Genomic DNA, 12736 nt, shown 5'->3' with positions numbered 1-12736 from the left:
TAGTCATCTGACATTTATTCCACGGCTGTACAGGACTTCAGACACTTGTGCTCAACTGTGTAGGGTAGTGCCCACAGCTGCATTAAATTTTATATGCAGTGGTTTGCTATCAAGAAATCTTTTTGTACCACATGCATTATTTAAAAAGATAATTCAATCAAAATTGAATCTTATTGTTTTTATTACATAAATATAATAATATAAATTCAGCTCGTCTAGCAATTAAAAAATTACTCACACGATTAAAAAAATCAGGGCCAGGTTTTTCAACTCAGTACACCCGCTTTGATTTAAAGAGCTCTGTCACATGCTATTTTTACTCCGGGGACGCAGGGGCAGGATTGAGTTGGGACACCAAGCCTAGAAGCAGATCAGAGGCAGCCACGGGGGCCGGTGGTGCCCAGACGGGCTTTTAGAAGGCCTGCCTCAGTTCTCTGGGACATTGTCCAGTTGTTTTAAAAGCTGTTAGGTTCTCTAGATACCACTCCTCATACCCCATCAGCCACCTCCCACTCCCCATTTCTCCCATGCCAACCCCATGGCCCTTACATGCCCCGTTCACGCTCACTCACCCAGTATGTACTATATACGAACCAATGAGTGGTGGGTGAGTGGCCATGGAGGGCATGGAAGGGGTACGAGGAGCATGGAAGGAGCAAGGAGGTGCTTCGAAAAGGTTCCCGAATCCAGACCATGATTCACGACTCCTCTGAGGGCCCGTGAACCATGGATCATGGAGAATCTGGCCCACCTCCACCAAAATTAGGTGGCAGGGGTTGAACGAGTTGCCTACCCCTACAATGGAACCCACCAGCTCAGGAGTGCAGCGTGTGGGCTACAATCTGCACCCTTAAACCAAGCTGGCGAAAACTGCTGGCGTTATGAAAGAGGGTGGGAATTCAAGAATCGGGGCTCAATCATCATTTTTAAATGCCTCAAGAGTCAGCCCAATTCAGGGAAAATCCAGGCCTTAATCTGTGTTAATCTTAGCTTTTAACACAAATTTAAATGATGCATCCATTTACTCAAGTTTGTTTTATTATAGTGCTATCATCATTCAAAAAAGAAACCAGCAGGAAATCTGTTTTTCTATCTCTGAGTTCAAATTTATTTATAGTTTTTATTTATTCTTTATAGGTTTTTATTTATAGTTTCATGTTTATTTATATGAAATTGTACATTGGTTCAGACAGGGTTATCAAACTTTATTTGCATTTAAAACAAAAAAAAATTCTGTTATAGCTGGGGAGAATTTTCTCCCTGTCGGGCGGGCTGGTCAGGAGCGGGTGTGGGCGGGCAGGGAGCTGACCACTGCCCGCGACCGGCTGCATGCTGCCATTTTACATGGGCGGGCCAATTAAGGCCGCGCACCCAGAGGCGCTCAGCATTACCTGTGCGGGCGGGGGGAGGAGGGAGAGTCTGGGCCTGCACTCTTTCATGCATGCACGCGAAAGAGTGCAGCAATCTCCCTGAGGCAGCTCCTTGCCTCAGGGAGATTTTAAGTTCAGTTTTAAAGTTTCAGAAAAGAAACGATAAAAATCATTCCGACATATCCCCTCATGTGAAAATGTCACATGAGCTGGGATATGTTTAAGAATTCTCGAAAAAAATTCTACTTATTCAATAAAACTTTCACGAGACCTCATCCCGTCCATGGATGAGGTTTCATGAAAAATGTAAGGGCCGCTTGGGCTCTTTACCTGCCCACCGACCTTAAGGTTGGACAGGTAGCCTGATCAATTAGTTTATTAATGGCGTTAACAAGCCTTTGGCAGTTCAGTGGGTGCGCTGCTGCCTCCGGAGCATGCCCGCTGAATGGAAGATCAGAATGGCGCACGGTGATGTCAGGCTGCACGCCAAACGTCACCGCGCGTCATTTTACACGTCAGCGTGTGGGGCCCGCCCCCACACGCCAAAGAGAAAATTCTGCCCAGAATGTAGGTGCTCAGTGTTACTTAAATGAGTGCTTGAGCCAATTAGAGATCTGGTTGCAGATCAGAAACCCTGAGTTTATTTGATTTGACAAGTGAATTAACAAGTTGGGGACAACAGGACTGGTATTTTCCTGGGAAAGAAGGAGCTAAATTAGGTTATTTAAGATTTTGTGCATTCAACAAAGAGGTGTAAACACACTGACTCTCATTTAAGCAAAGCTGCGATTTAAAAATTCTTAGCTTTGTTTTAAATGACCTCGTCCCTCCATACCTATGTTTGATGCTACATAAATGCAAGTTGCTGTTGTTATGTTGAAGGCATAAATTACACTAATTGTAGAAGTCAGTGCTTAAAAAGTTTAAAATGCCTTAGGTTTACTGGAACTTACTGGAACTATTACTTTGTTTTTAAGTTTGTCTTAAGCTTACTTGGTCTGCTGCAGCTCTACAGAAAATGGAAATCGGTGCTGTGAGACAATCATATTATAATCAGCCAGTCAGATACAAATTCAAGACATCCGATGAATTAGAATAAATGTAGGGATAACTATATTTTGATTAAAATTAAGAGTGACTTAAGAGAGTGATGAAAGTTCACTACCTAAATTCCTGTTGTCATGCCATTTTTTTGGCTAAGCTTTCTCTTCAACTTTTGTCACTATAAATCCTGACTTCTACATTTCCCCCTCATTCTTCCTATTTCGATGCCACAATGCAATTGCACACTATGGCCACCGGATGGCTCTCTGTCTCAGATCCACCGTCAGCACTGTTTTCACCTGATTTGTAGCTTTTACTCTTACTTAAGTTAAACGGTTCCTTTTTCGTTCCCAATACTTCTTCTACTTATTAATGACCCCAGACTCCCACTTCTTTCTTCACCTGCTTGTAGACTTTCAGATAACTTTCCTTTTATTATTTATTTATTTTAATATGGATGGTCAAATTAAAACTTATCCTGATAAATAAACTGGATCTCTGTAATGTTAGTATTACAACCTGCCAAGAAATGGAACAGGCAATAGAAAGATTATCCGGTAACGGACAGGACAGTGACAACATTGATAATTAATTTTCAGCTGCAAAAAATGATTTATTTGGATGGAATGGTAAACTGCATCTGCCAGATCCTGTAATTAAGTCCCATTTTTCCAAGTATTGCATAGTGAAATGTAAGCAATGCTCCTTCCTTATCTTTGTACCTTATATACAACTGTTTACTCCCATCAGTAACTTGAGATTTTAGTCAATGAGAAATATATGTTCAACAGTTTACCCAGTAAATTGCTACTTAGCAAAGCAAAAGATCTATCTAAGCACATCATGAAACAAAGCAAACTACATAGGTATGAGGGGCAAGTTGGCTAAGGTAGATTGGGAAACTACATTAAAAGTCATGATGGTAGACAAGCAATGGCTAACATTTATGGAATTAAACGTGGGCCTGGATCGCTCAAGGAGTGTCAATAATCACCGGATTGCTGCTCCACTCGAAATTTGCCCTGCCTCAATGCTGCTCCTTATTTCTTGCCACATCTCCTGAGCCTGGCTCTACCAGAAATGTGAAATGCAGCATCCCTCAAAGAGCTCCGTCACAGCGCCCCATTTTTACGACACCAGCTGCCTTATGGTAAGTTTAAATGTCCAATGTGACTGTTAGTGAATGGGCGAATGGGTGAATGAATGATTGAATGAATGAATGGGCAGGGGGGGTAGGATGGGTGACATGGCAGGTGGTAGATAGATAAGTGTGGCAGGTGGGTGAGGTGGATAGCTGGGTAGGTGGGAGAGTGGGTAGGTGGGTTGGGGAAGTCAGTTTGGTTTGGGTGTGTAGTTGGGTGGTGGGGGATAGTCAGGTCTGGTCAGGAGGGGTAGTCTGGGCAGGTTGTTAGTCAGGTGGTGGGAGATAGTCAGATATAGTCGGGAAGGGTCGTAAGACCAGGTCGGGGGGTTAGTCAAAGGCTCAGTGGGGTAATAGGGTGGTTGGGAGGGGTGGTTGAGATTGGTGGTGGTGGTGGGGGGGGGGGGGGGGGGGGGGGGGGGGGGGGTGGGCGGCCGGCCGGGGGGGGATTGTGGGGGGGTGTCAGCTCTGGAGCTACCCAAGAGTTGTTCTAAGTTTTTTCTGTCTAATGTTTCCTGGATAACTATCCAGATAAGTTCCACAGAACTGTCCGAAGTGTCCGGCTTTAGCTCAGAGCCTGAGACATTCACAGGGGGTCCAGGGGAGCCGGGAAATTGGCCATCAGAAGCTGAAACTTCCCGGACAATTCCCATGGAGGTCAGCAAGTTAGGACTTTTGCAGGGTTCCGACATGCATCTTGATTCGTACGTCCAGTTTCTAATGATCTAGAGACTAGAAAATTTGGGCCAAAATTTGCAACAAATATACATTCCTTTTCCGCACATAAACCTTGCAGAAAAAGTGATCTAACTATGGCTAACAAGAGGAGTTAACAATATTATTAGATCAAAAGAAGAGGCTTATAATGTTAAAGTACACTTAGCATCGAGTGTATGCCAGTTCTTTAGAAGAGCAATCCAGTTAGTTCTACTACCTTGGTATTACCCCATAATCCCTGCATTTTCTCCAACTATTTATCCAAATCCTCCTTAAAGGCTCCTAATGCATCGCAGAGAGCTGTGGATGCTCAGTCATTCAATATATTCAAGATATAGGTCAATACTTTTTTGGATACTAAGGGAAATAAAGGATATGGGGATAGTGTGGAAGGATGGAGTTGAGTAGGAGATCAGCCAAGATCTTATTGAATAGCAAAGAGGCTCGAAGCCCCAAATGGCCTCCACCAGCTCTATTTCTTATATGTTAACGCTCACTAAAACCTAAAGGCTTTCGTCAGGAATAATGAGAATCCCCCACATCCAGGAGCCTTCGGAAGCAAACTGAGTCAAAAATATCAAAGCTAAACAAAGCCTCCATTCATACATTAAGTGATTTTCCCCTTATTTGGAAATGGTTTTTGCAGTAAAATTGCTAATTACAACAAAATACAATAGAGCTCCACTACTTTAGCTCCGTATAACATCCATAATCAATGGGTGTTTTTAAAAACAACTAAACGGGAGGAAGCTTGTGGAGACCACGGGCGTCTCGGCTGCCAGCTGGAGAGCCAGTGAGACTCCTGTGTGACCTCTTTTCAAGAAGAGGTGCCATCCTGTGCCACTCAGGCATTTAACAGGCCAACGGCAGGCCTTCCTCAGGAATCAAGGACCCCAGGTGCTGAGGGCTGCCAGTCAAACAGAGGCCAACAGCTCTTCCATACTCAAAGCACTACTAGGGAGATGGTGGCTGCTGTCGGTACTACATCCACCCAAGACCTCGGATTGCCCATGGACCCAGGCACAGGCGACTGATGGTGGGAACGGGGTCACGGGAAGGGGGTTGTGGGTGATGGGGTGTTGATGGGGTTGGCAGCAAGGGGAGGGGCTGGCTCTCAGAGGGCCCACTCCTTCCTGATGCTGCCTCCATCAATCAGGCACTGAGTCCCTTTGAACAGGGGACCTGCTCCAGGAGCCCACAGGCAAACACGCCTTAGTTTCCTTGGCAATTCCCCCATCTGTCGCTGGGAATGAGGCCCTTAGGTGGGCATTAATTGCTCACTTATGATCCTTAATGGGAAAGCCCAGAGGAAGAAACAGGTTGGAGGACTAGACAACTCTTTCTTGTCCCATGCTTTCATATGTTCTTATTGCAGTCAAAAGGTTTTCATGTAAGTATTAATTTATGCTTCTGTAGCAAATGCACTAGTTTTGGCAATGGGCCAAAGAAAATTAATTTTTTGAAGAAAAATTACTTGTTCTCCCTGAATCTAACAAGAAAAACTTTACCTAATCACCCTTTTACTGCAACAGAAATTATATCAGCTATCATTTTAATATTTAAATATTGCCTCAAATTAACATAATTTGCAGAATTTGTAATGCAAAGCACATTATATGACTAGTTGTCAAATAAAGCTTTTAATCTTTGTGTCCATGCTGGAATTTGAATTACTTTATTATCCATGTACTCCAGCCACTGTAGTCCCAGGTTGGTAACAATTCTCGGCGTCCCATCATCCACAGGTAGAATATCAATCTTAAACTTCTGGGGAGCAGCTGTCACAATCTGGTTTCAAATGGTCAGAACAAGATGATGTATTTAGTTAGCAACAACTCCAAATCATACAAGTGTGTCAGAAGTCACAGTGTAGGGATATTACTCAGCTATGCAGTTCTACCTCTCCACCACTTCTCTAAACCCCTCCGTTGTCTTTATGCCATCAGACTGCTTATTAGACCACTAGCCCAAGATTCCCCTCCATGAACCCATTCAAAATGGGCATTGGAATTGTTGGGGAAATTCCACTGGGAATTTGGCATGAGTATTAGGTGAAGCCTGACCCAGAAAACTGCAACAAACTTTGGAGGCAGCTGTTCTGCAGCGCTCCAACTGCCCTCGTGCTTCAATTATTTTTTAATATTCTATTTTTACAGGGGAGACTGGGTATATCTCCCACCTTCATTGCCCAAACTCCTATCATTTTTCTTGTTTTATGCCCTCAGCTGAGAGACAAATGGATGGGATGTTCCCAGGCCCCTGCTGACTCTCCAAAAGATGTCATCATGAAGGACCAATGATCACCCAAGCCCATCCCCACTATCCACCTCCACATCTGTCAGGCCATTGCTTGGCTCTGTGAGTATTCATATGCTAAAAAAAAATTTTTTAAAAACACACCGTGGGCTGCATTCTAAAACTTAGTGTCAACTTTGAAATGATAGCAACATTAATAAATAAATAAAAAGTTCAGTGCAATAGAAAAACGAGTGGCTCTTTGACGTATATGTGGAAAAAAATTGGCTGCTCCCTCCCAACTTCAAGTCCCAGCCTTTATTCAGTTAACTCCTCTCAGCTGTCAGAAAAGTAAAGGTTTTACTAATGCCCTGAAAGTCCTTACGCCTGGCAGGTGAAAAATCACTTCCACTGATCTCTGCTCGATGTGCAGGTGGGAATGCTGGATAAAGGCAGAGAAAGCTCACCTCTGGATAAGAGCAGGATGAAGCTCATCTGTGGATAAGGGCAGGTGTGTGGGTAAGGGCAGGTATGTGGGTAAGGGCAGGTATGTGGGTAAGGGCAGAGGATCCTCACCCGTGCCACTTACTGATTTTGAACACTTGCCAATACTCTAGGGGTGAAATTCAACTTACATGGGAGCACAGAATCTGTGGTCGGCTTGGCAGCCTGCTGAATTTCTTTTCAATTGAAGTCAATGGAATGGAAAATTGCGCGAGGTGTAGAATGGCTGCCAATTTGCCATTTTCTCTACCGCTGAGTTTTACTCCCTCAGTAGGCAGCCTCACACACCAGGAAAATTAAAAGGGGAAGAAAAAGCTCAAATTCTCAATGCTAAAACTAAGGTTTCTGCATTGTTCCTTTTTAACAAAGTAGCAGCTGTTTCATTAAACCAATTGTTTATGACAAGGACTCACCTCCTTCCCTGCCTCTTCAACAATGAAGAATGGATTTGTTCCATCAGACATGGAGAAAGAAAAGCGATCTTTGAGAGAATTACTGCCATCATGATTGTAGCTGATGTGGTTCTGATAAATGTCATCCATTGTAAATGTGTTGGTCTGTCGATAGTGGTGACCATTATTAGTACGCTCAATTGTCCCATGGCGTGGTGGTTGAACAATGGTAAAGGTCAAAGATTCAGCCTGTAGGTAAAGGTCAAAGATTCAGCCTGTAGTGTTAGAGTTCATTGCATTAATTAGTACTCAGGTTACAATTCATTTTCATTAATTCAAAATATCACATTAGCTTTAACACAAGGGGTAATTTGCAACTTCACCGCTTGAGTGGTAAGCCAATGAAGCGGATTCACCCAGTCCCTTACATCAGTAACTAAACTCCAAAATAGTATTTCATTAGCCAAAAGTGCTTTGGGGCACCCTGGGTTCATGAAAGGTGCTATACAAAATATAGATTTATTTTTTATTTCTTTTAGTACCTGCCCTATTTCTGTTCCATTAAAATCAATGGAATGGAAATCAAATGCATTCTATAAAAGGACTATTTGCACTGCCAGGTTACTGTCCACTTGGAAGTGATGCATCCCAAACAGCCATATAAACGACTACAGTGCCTTGAATATAAAAATTAAGAAACATTTAAAAAAGTGTGATTAAATGTGTAGGTAAAGCAAGTTATATAATGAAAGGAAAAACAATGTTTCAGTTTGCATTTAATGAAGATTCAAGTATTATTGGCTTCTGAATAAATCAAAAAAACTTTCAAAGTGAGATTGTCTTTTACTGACTATGATTGAACAGAAATGTTACTTTTAAATATCAGTGCATTTTATTCTGTTTAATGTTCCCTTCACAGTAATACAAAATGGAAACATACTGCAGTTTCAACTTTGGTCTCAAAAGCAGAAAAGATCGAACTGCAAATAGAATTCTCTTTCATTGACCCCTTACTATTAATTGCTATCGGTTACATGCTGGTTGTCGCCCAGGTGGCTGGGTCTCCACTCACATATTTTCACAATGTACGCTAATGACACTCAGCTCTCTCTCACCAACACCTCTCTTGACTCATCCAACTCTCTAAGTTGTTAGACTGCTTGTTTGTCCTCTTGGACTGAATGAGCTGAAACTTGCTGCAATTAAAACTTGGGAAGATCATAACCATTGTCTTCAATCCCAATCGTGCTTCATTTGCTTACCACTCAAGGAGTGAAGTTGCAAATAGGAGTCACAAATCCATTCCCTAGACACTGACTCCACATCTCTTCCTGGCCACTGGTTATGCTTGAAGCAAGCTGTTAGTGAACTTCGCATCATACTTCACCCCCAAGATGAACTTCTAACCACATATCTGCACCATCACTATGACCAATTATTTCCATCTCTAGGCGATTTCTATCGCGCATCTCCGCTTTTACCTCAGCTCATGTGCTGTTGAAACACTCGTCCATGTCTTTGTTACCTCTCCTGGCAAACCTCCCATGTTCTATCTTCCATAAACTTGAGGTCATCCAAAACTCTTGTTTGTCATAGCTTATGTCAGGTCCCATTCACCCCTTGCCCCTATGTTCGCTGACCCACATTGGCTTCTGGTTAAACAACACCTCAATTTTAAAATTCTGATCTTTGTTGTCATATCCACCCTGACCTCACTCCTTCCCGCCTCTGTAATCTCCTCCAGCCCCACAACCCTCAGATTCTTTTTTTTATTCATTCACAGGATGTGGGTTTTGCTGGCTGGGCCAATATTTATTGCCCATCCCTAGTTGCCTTTGGGAAGGTGGTGGTGAGCTGCCTTCTTGAACCACTGCAGTCATGTGGGGTAGGTGTTAGAAAGGGAGTTCCAGGATTTTGACCCAGCGACAGTGAAGGAACAGTGATATATTGCCAAGTCAGGATGGTGAGTGACTTGGAGGGGAACTTCCAGGTGGTGGTATTCCCATCTATCTGCTGCCCTTGTCCTTCTAGATGGTCGTAATCATGGGTTAGGAAGGTGCTATCTAAGGAGCCTTGATGAATTCCTGCAGTGCATCTTGTTGATGATACACCCTGCAACTATTGTGCATCGGTGGTGGAGGGAGTGAATGTTTGTGGATATGGTGCCCATCAAGCGGGCTGCTTTGTCCTGGATGGTGTCAAGCTTCTTGAATGTTTGGGGAGCTGCACTCATCCAGGCAAGTGGGGAGTATTCCATCACACTCCTGACTTGTGCCTTGTAGATGGTGGACAGGCTTTGGGGAGTCAGGAGGTAAGTTACTTGTCGCAGGATTCCTAGCCCCCGACCTGCTCTTGTAGTGACAGTACTTATATGGCTAATCCAGTTCAGTTTTTGATCAACAGTAATCCCCAGGATGCTGATAGTGGGGGATTGAGAGATGGCAATGCCATTGAACGTTAAGGGGCGATGGTTAGATTCTCTCTTGCTGGAGATGGCCATTGCCTAACACTGGGGGGCAAATGTTACTTGCCACTTGGTCAGCCCAAGCCTGGATATTGTCCAGGTTTTGCTGCATTTGGACATGGAGTGCTTCAGTATGTGAGGAGTAGTGAATGGTGCTGAACACTGTGCAATCAGCGAGCATCCCCACTTCTGACTTTATGGTGGAAGGAAGGTCACTGATGAAGCAACTGAAGATGGTTGGGCCTAGGACACTACCCTGAGGAACGCCTGCAGTGATGTCCTGCAGCTGAGATGACTGACCTCCAACAACTGCAACCATCTTCCTTTGTGCTAAGCATGACTTGAACCAGTGGAGAGTTTTCTCCTGATTCCCATTGACTCCAGTTTTGCTAGGGTTCCTTGATGCCACGCTCGGTCAAATGTGGTCTTGATGTCAAGGGCAGTCACTCTCAACTCACCTCGGGAGTTCAGCTCTTTTGCCCATGTTTGAACCAAGGCTGTAATGAGGTCAGGAGCTGAGTGGCCCTGGCGGAACCCAAACTGGGTGTCAATGAGCAGGTTATTGCTCAGCAAGTGCCACATGATAGCACTATTGATGAACCCTTCCATTATTTTATTGATGATCGAGAGTAGACTGATGGGGCAGTAATTGGTCCGGTTGGATTTGTCCTGCTTATTGTGTACAGGACATACCTGGGCAATTTTCCACATAGCCAGGTAAATGCCAGTGTGATAGCTGTACTCGACAGCTTGGCTAGGGCCATGGCAAGTTCTGGAGCACAAGTCTTCAGTACTATTGCAGGAATATTGTCAGGCCCCATAGCCTTTGCATTATCCATTGTCTTCAGGTGTTTCTTGGTATCACGTGGAGTCAATTGAATTGGCTGAATGCTGGCGTCTGTGATGCCGGGGACCTCCAGAGGAGGCCGAGATGGATCATCCACTCGGCACTTCATGGCTGAAGATTGTAGCAAATGCTTTAGCCTTATCTTTTGCACTGATGTGCTGGGCTCTCCCATCATTGAGGATGGGGATATTTGTGGAGCCTCCTTCTCCAGTGAGTTGTTTAATTGTCCACCACCATTCACGACTGCATGTGGTAGGACTGCAGAGCTTAGATCTAATCTGGTGGTCGTGAGATAACTGCGCTCTTCCAATTCTAGCTAATTGAGCATCCCCAACTTTAATCATTCCATCACAGGCAGGCATGCCTTCAGCTGTCAAGGCCTTAAGCTCTAGAAATTCCTGCCTCAGCCAGTCTGCTTCCCTACTTCTCTTTCCTCTTTTGAGATATTCCCTAAAATATACGTCTTTGACTTACTAAGCTTTTAGTCATCTGCTCTAATACCTCCTTATGTAGCGGAGTGCCGTATAGTGTTCGATAACATAACCGGGATGTGCTTGGTATGTTTTGCTATGTTAAAGGCACTATATAAATAAAAGTTTTTGCTGTAGCTGTAGAGGCAACAAAAATATTCTCCTCTGTGAAAAAGGGGGTGAACAAAAGTAGACTGGAAGCACAGCAAATATACATCAACAATGAGGAAACACACAGAGATAAATTGAGAGCAGGGCTACACTGAAAACTCACTTCAGTGTCTGCATCAGTGGCTTTTAGTTCAAATTCAGTGATAGTCTTTCTCACTCCCTCCTGCACTCGCATTCCCAGGATCTGGACCACTGGCAGTGCATCATCCACAGGACGAATAGTAATGTAAAATGTTTGAGACACCTGATTTAACAAAGGAAGCAAGGCAATGCTCTATTTAGTCAATAATTTCAGTAACTTCAGGCAGCATAAAAACTGTAACCATTGTAACCACTGTAATTTTATACATTTATAAATAGTTGTAGAATAAAATAATAAAGATTAATAATAAGTTTCAGGTAGCTTTACAGATAAAGGGCAAAAATTGCCACAAATTACATTTACTAGCTGGTTTTTTAAGAAGTATCAAAGTATTCAGGAATATTTGCAACTGTGGCTTTCTGCTTTAGAAGTATACCAAAGTATTTCATTTTAGTCTAAAAATGTCAGATATTTCTCGTGCTTTGTAAAATAAAATAATTAAATCGCATTGGAAATGCAGATACTTGCAGTGTATTACTTGCAGTAATAGCTATCCTTAGCTCTAAAACCTCTTGCCTGATTTGACTAAAAAAGAACTTTACATCAGAGTTCAGCTGATAGCAAGGAGGGAAACTTCAAGGCCTGAATATTCATTTGCCTGCGGCGTTGAGGTCGTGTGCGGGCGAGCCACAATCAAATTTTCAGAAGGACGGTGGGAGAGGCAAGCTGGCAACCCACAATCCTCCAATCAATTGCTTGTTAAGCTCATTGTAGAGTTCATTAGGAGTGCAGAGAGCAACAATTAGCAGTTTTCAAAAAGCAGGCACGGGGAACACAGTTGTCTGGGACATGTTTGAGTACAGCTGTCAGGAACACACCGAGGGACCAAAGTTGAATAAGAGGGGAAATTTAAACTCAGTTGCTCTTGCAGTTGTACAGAGTTGACATCCCCAGAGCCGAGAGCCTTGATTTTGTGAGGAGAGTATGTTTGGACTTGTGAAAGGAACGTTTGACTGCTGGTGGCCTCTATGGCCACCTCCAGCTATGTCTGCTTGGTTTGACTCGCTGGAGCTCCTCTTCCAGATGGAGGGGAGAATACAGTCTCCTGTCCGCTATGGCCTCAAGGGGAGGCATCAGGAAAAGGTGGGGCCACCCAGGGACAGAAGCCCAAACCACCCCTGGCCCCCTGTTCTCTCTGCCCATCCATTTGGGAAGGCAATGGCAAGTCCAATCATGACTGCCGTTTGTCTTTTAAATTATCCGTCCGTGTCTATTTCTTGCTTCCTGCCCATGCCTAAC

The 12736-nt window shown here is 43.7% G+C and overlaps 1 protein-coding gene across 1 annotated transcript in view; it reads right to left on the bottom strand.

Moving 5' to 3' along the window:
* The window catches only part of fras1 (Fraser extracellular matrix complex subunit 1), a 398900-nt gene that overhangs the window by 105196 nt on the left and 280968 nt on the right, over positions 1–12736 (bottom strand). Inside the window, exons 49-51 of the mRNA XM_041181003.1 lie at positions 11459–11599; positions 7425–7652; positions 5947–6060 (exon numbers count right to left, since the gene is read on the bottom strand). Of these exons, the coding sequence (XP_041036937.1) occupies positions 5947–6060; positions 7425–7652; positions 11459–11599 (483 nt within the window). The remainder of the gene's footprint in view (positions 1–5946; positions 6061–7424; positions 7653–11458; positions 11600–12736) is intronic.

This window comes from Carcharodon carcharias, chromosome 1, assembly GCF_017639515.1.
Source record: "Carcharodon carcharias isolate sCarCar2 chromosome 1, sCarCar2.pri, whole genome shotgun sequence".
Taxonomy (NCBI): domain Eukaryota; kingdom Metazoa; phylum Chordata; class Chondrichthyes; order Lamniformes; family Lamnidae; genus Carcharodon; species Carcharodon carcharias.
The sequence above is the reverse complement of the archived record's forward strand: the minus strand, read 5'-3'. Positions and strand labels throughout refer to the sequence as shown.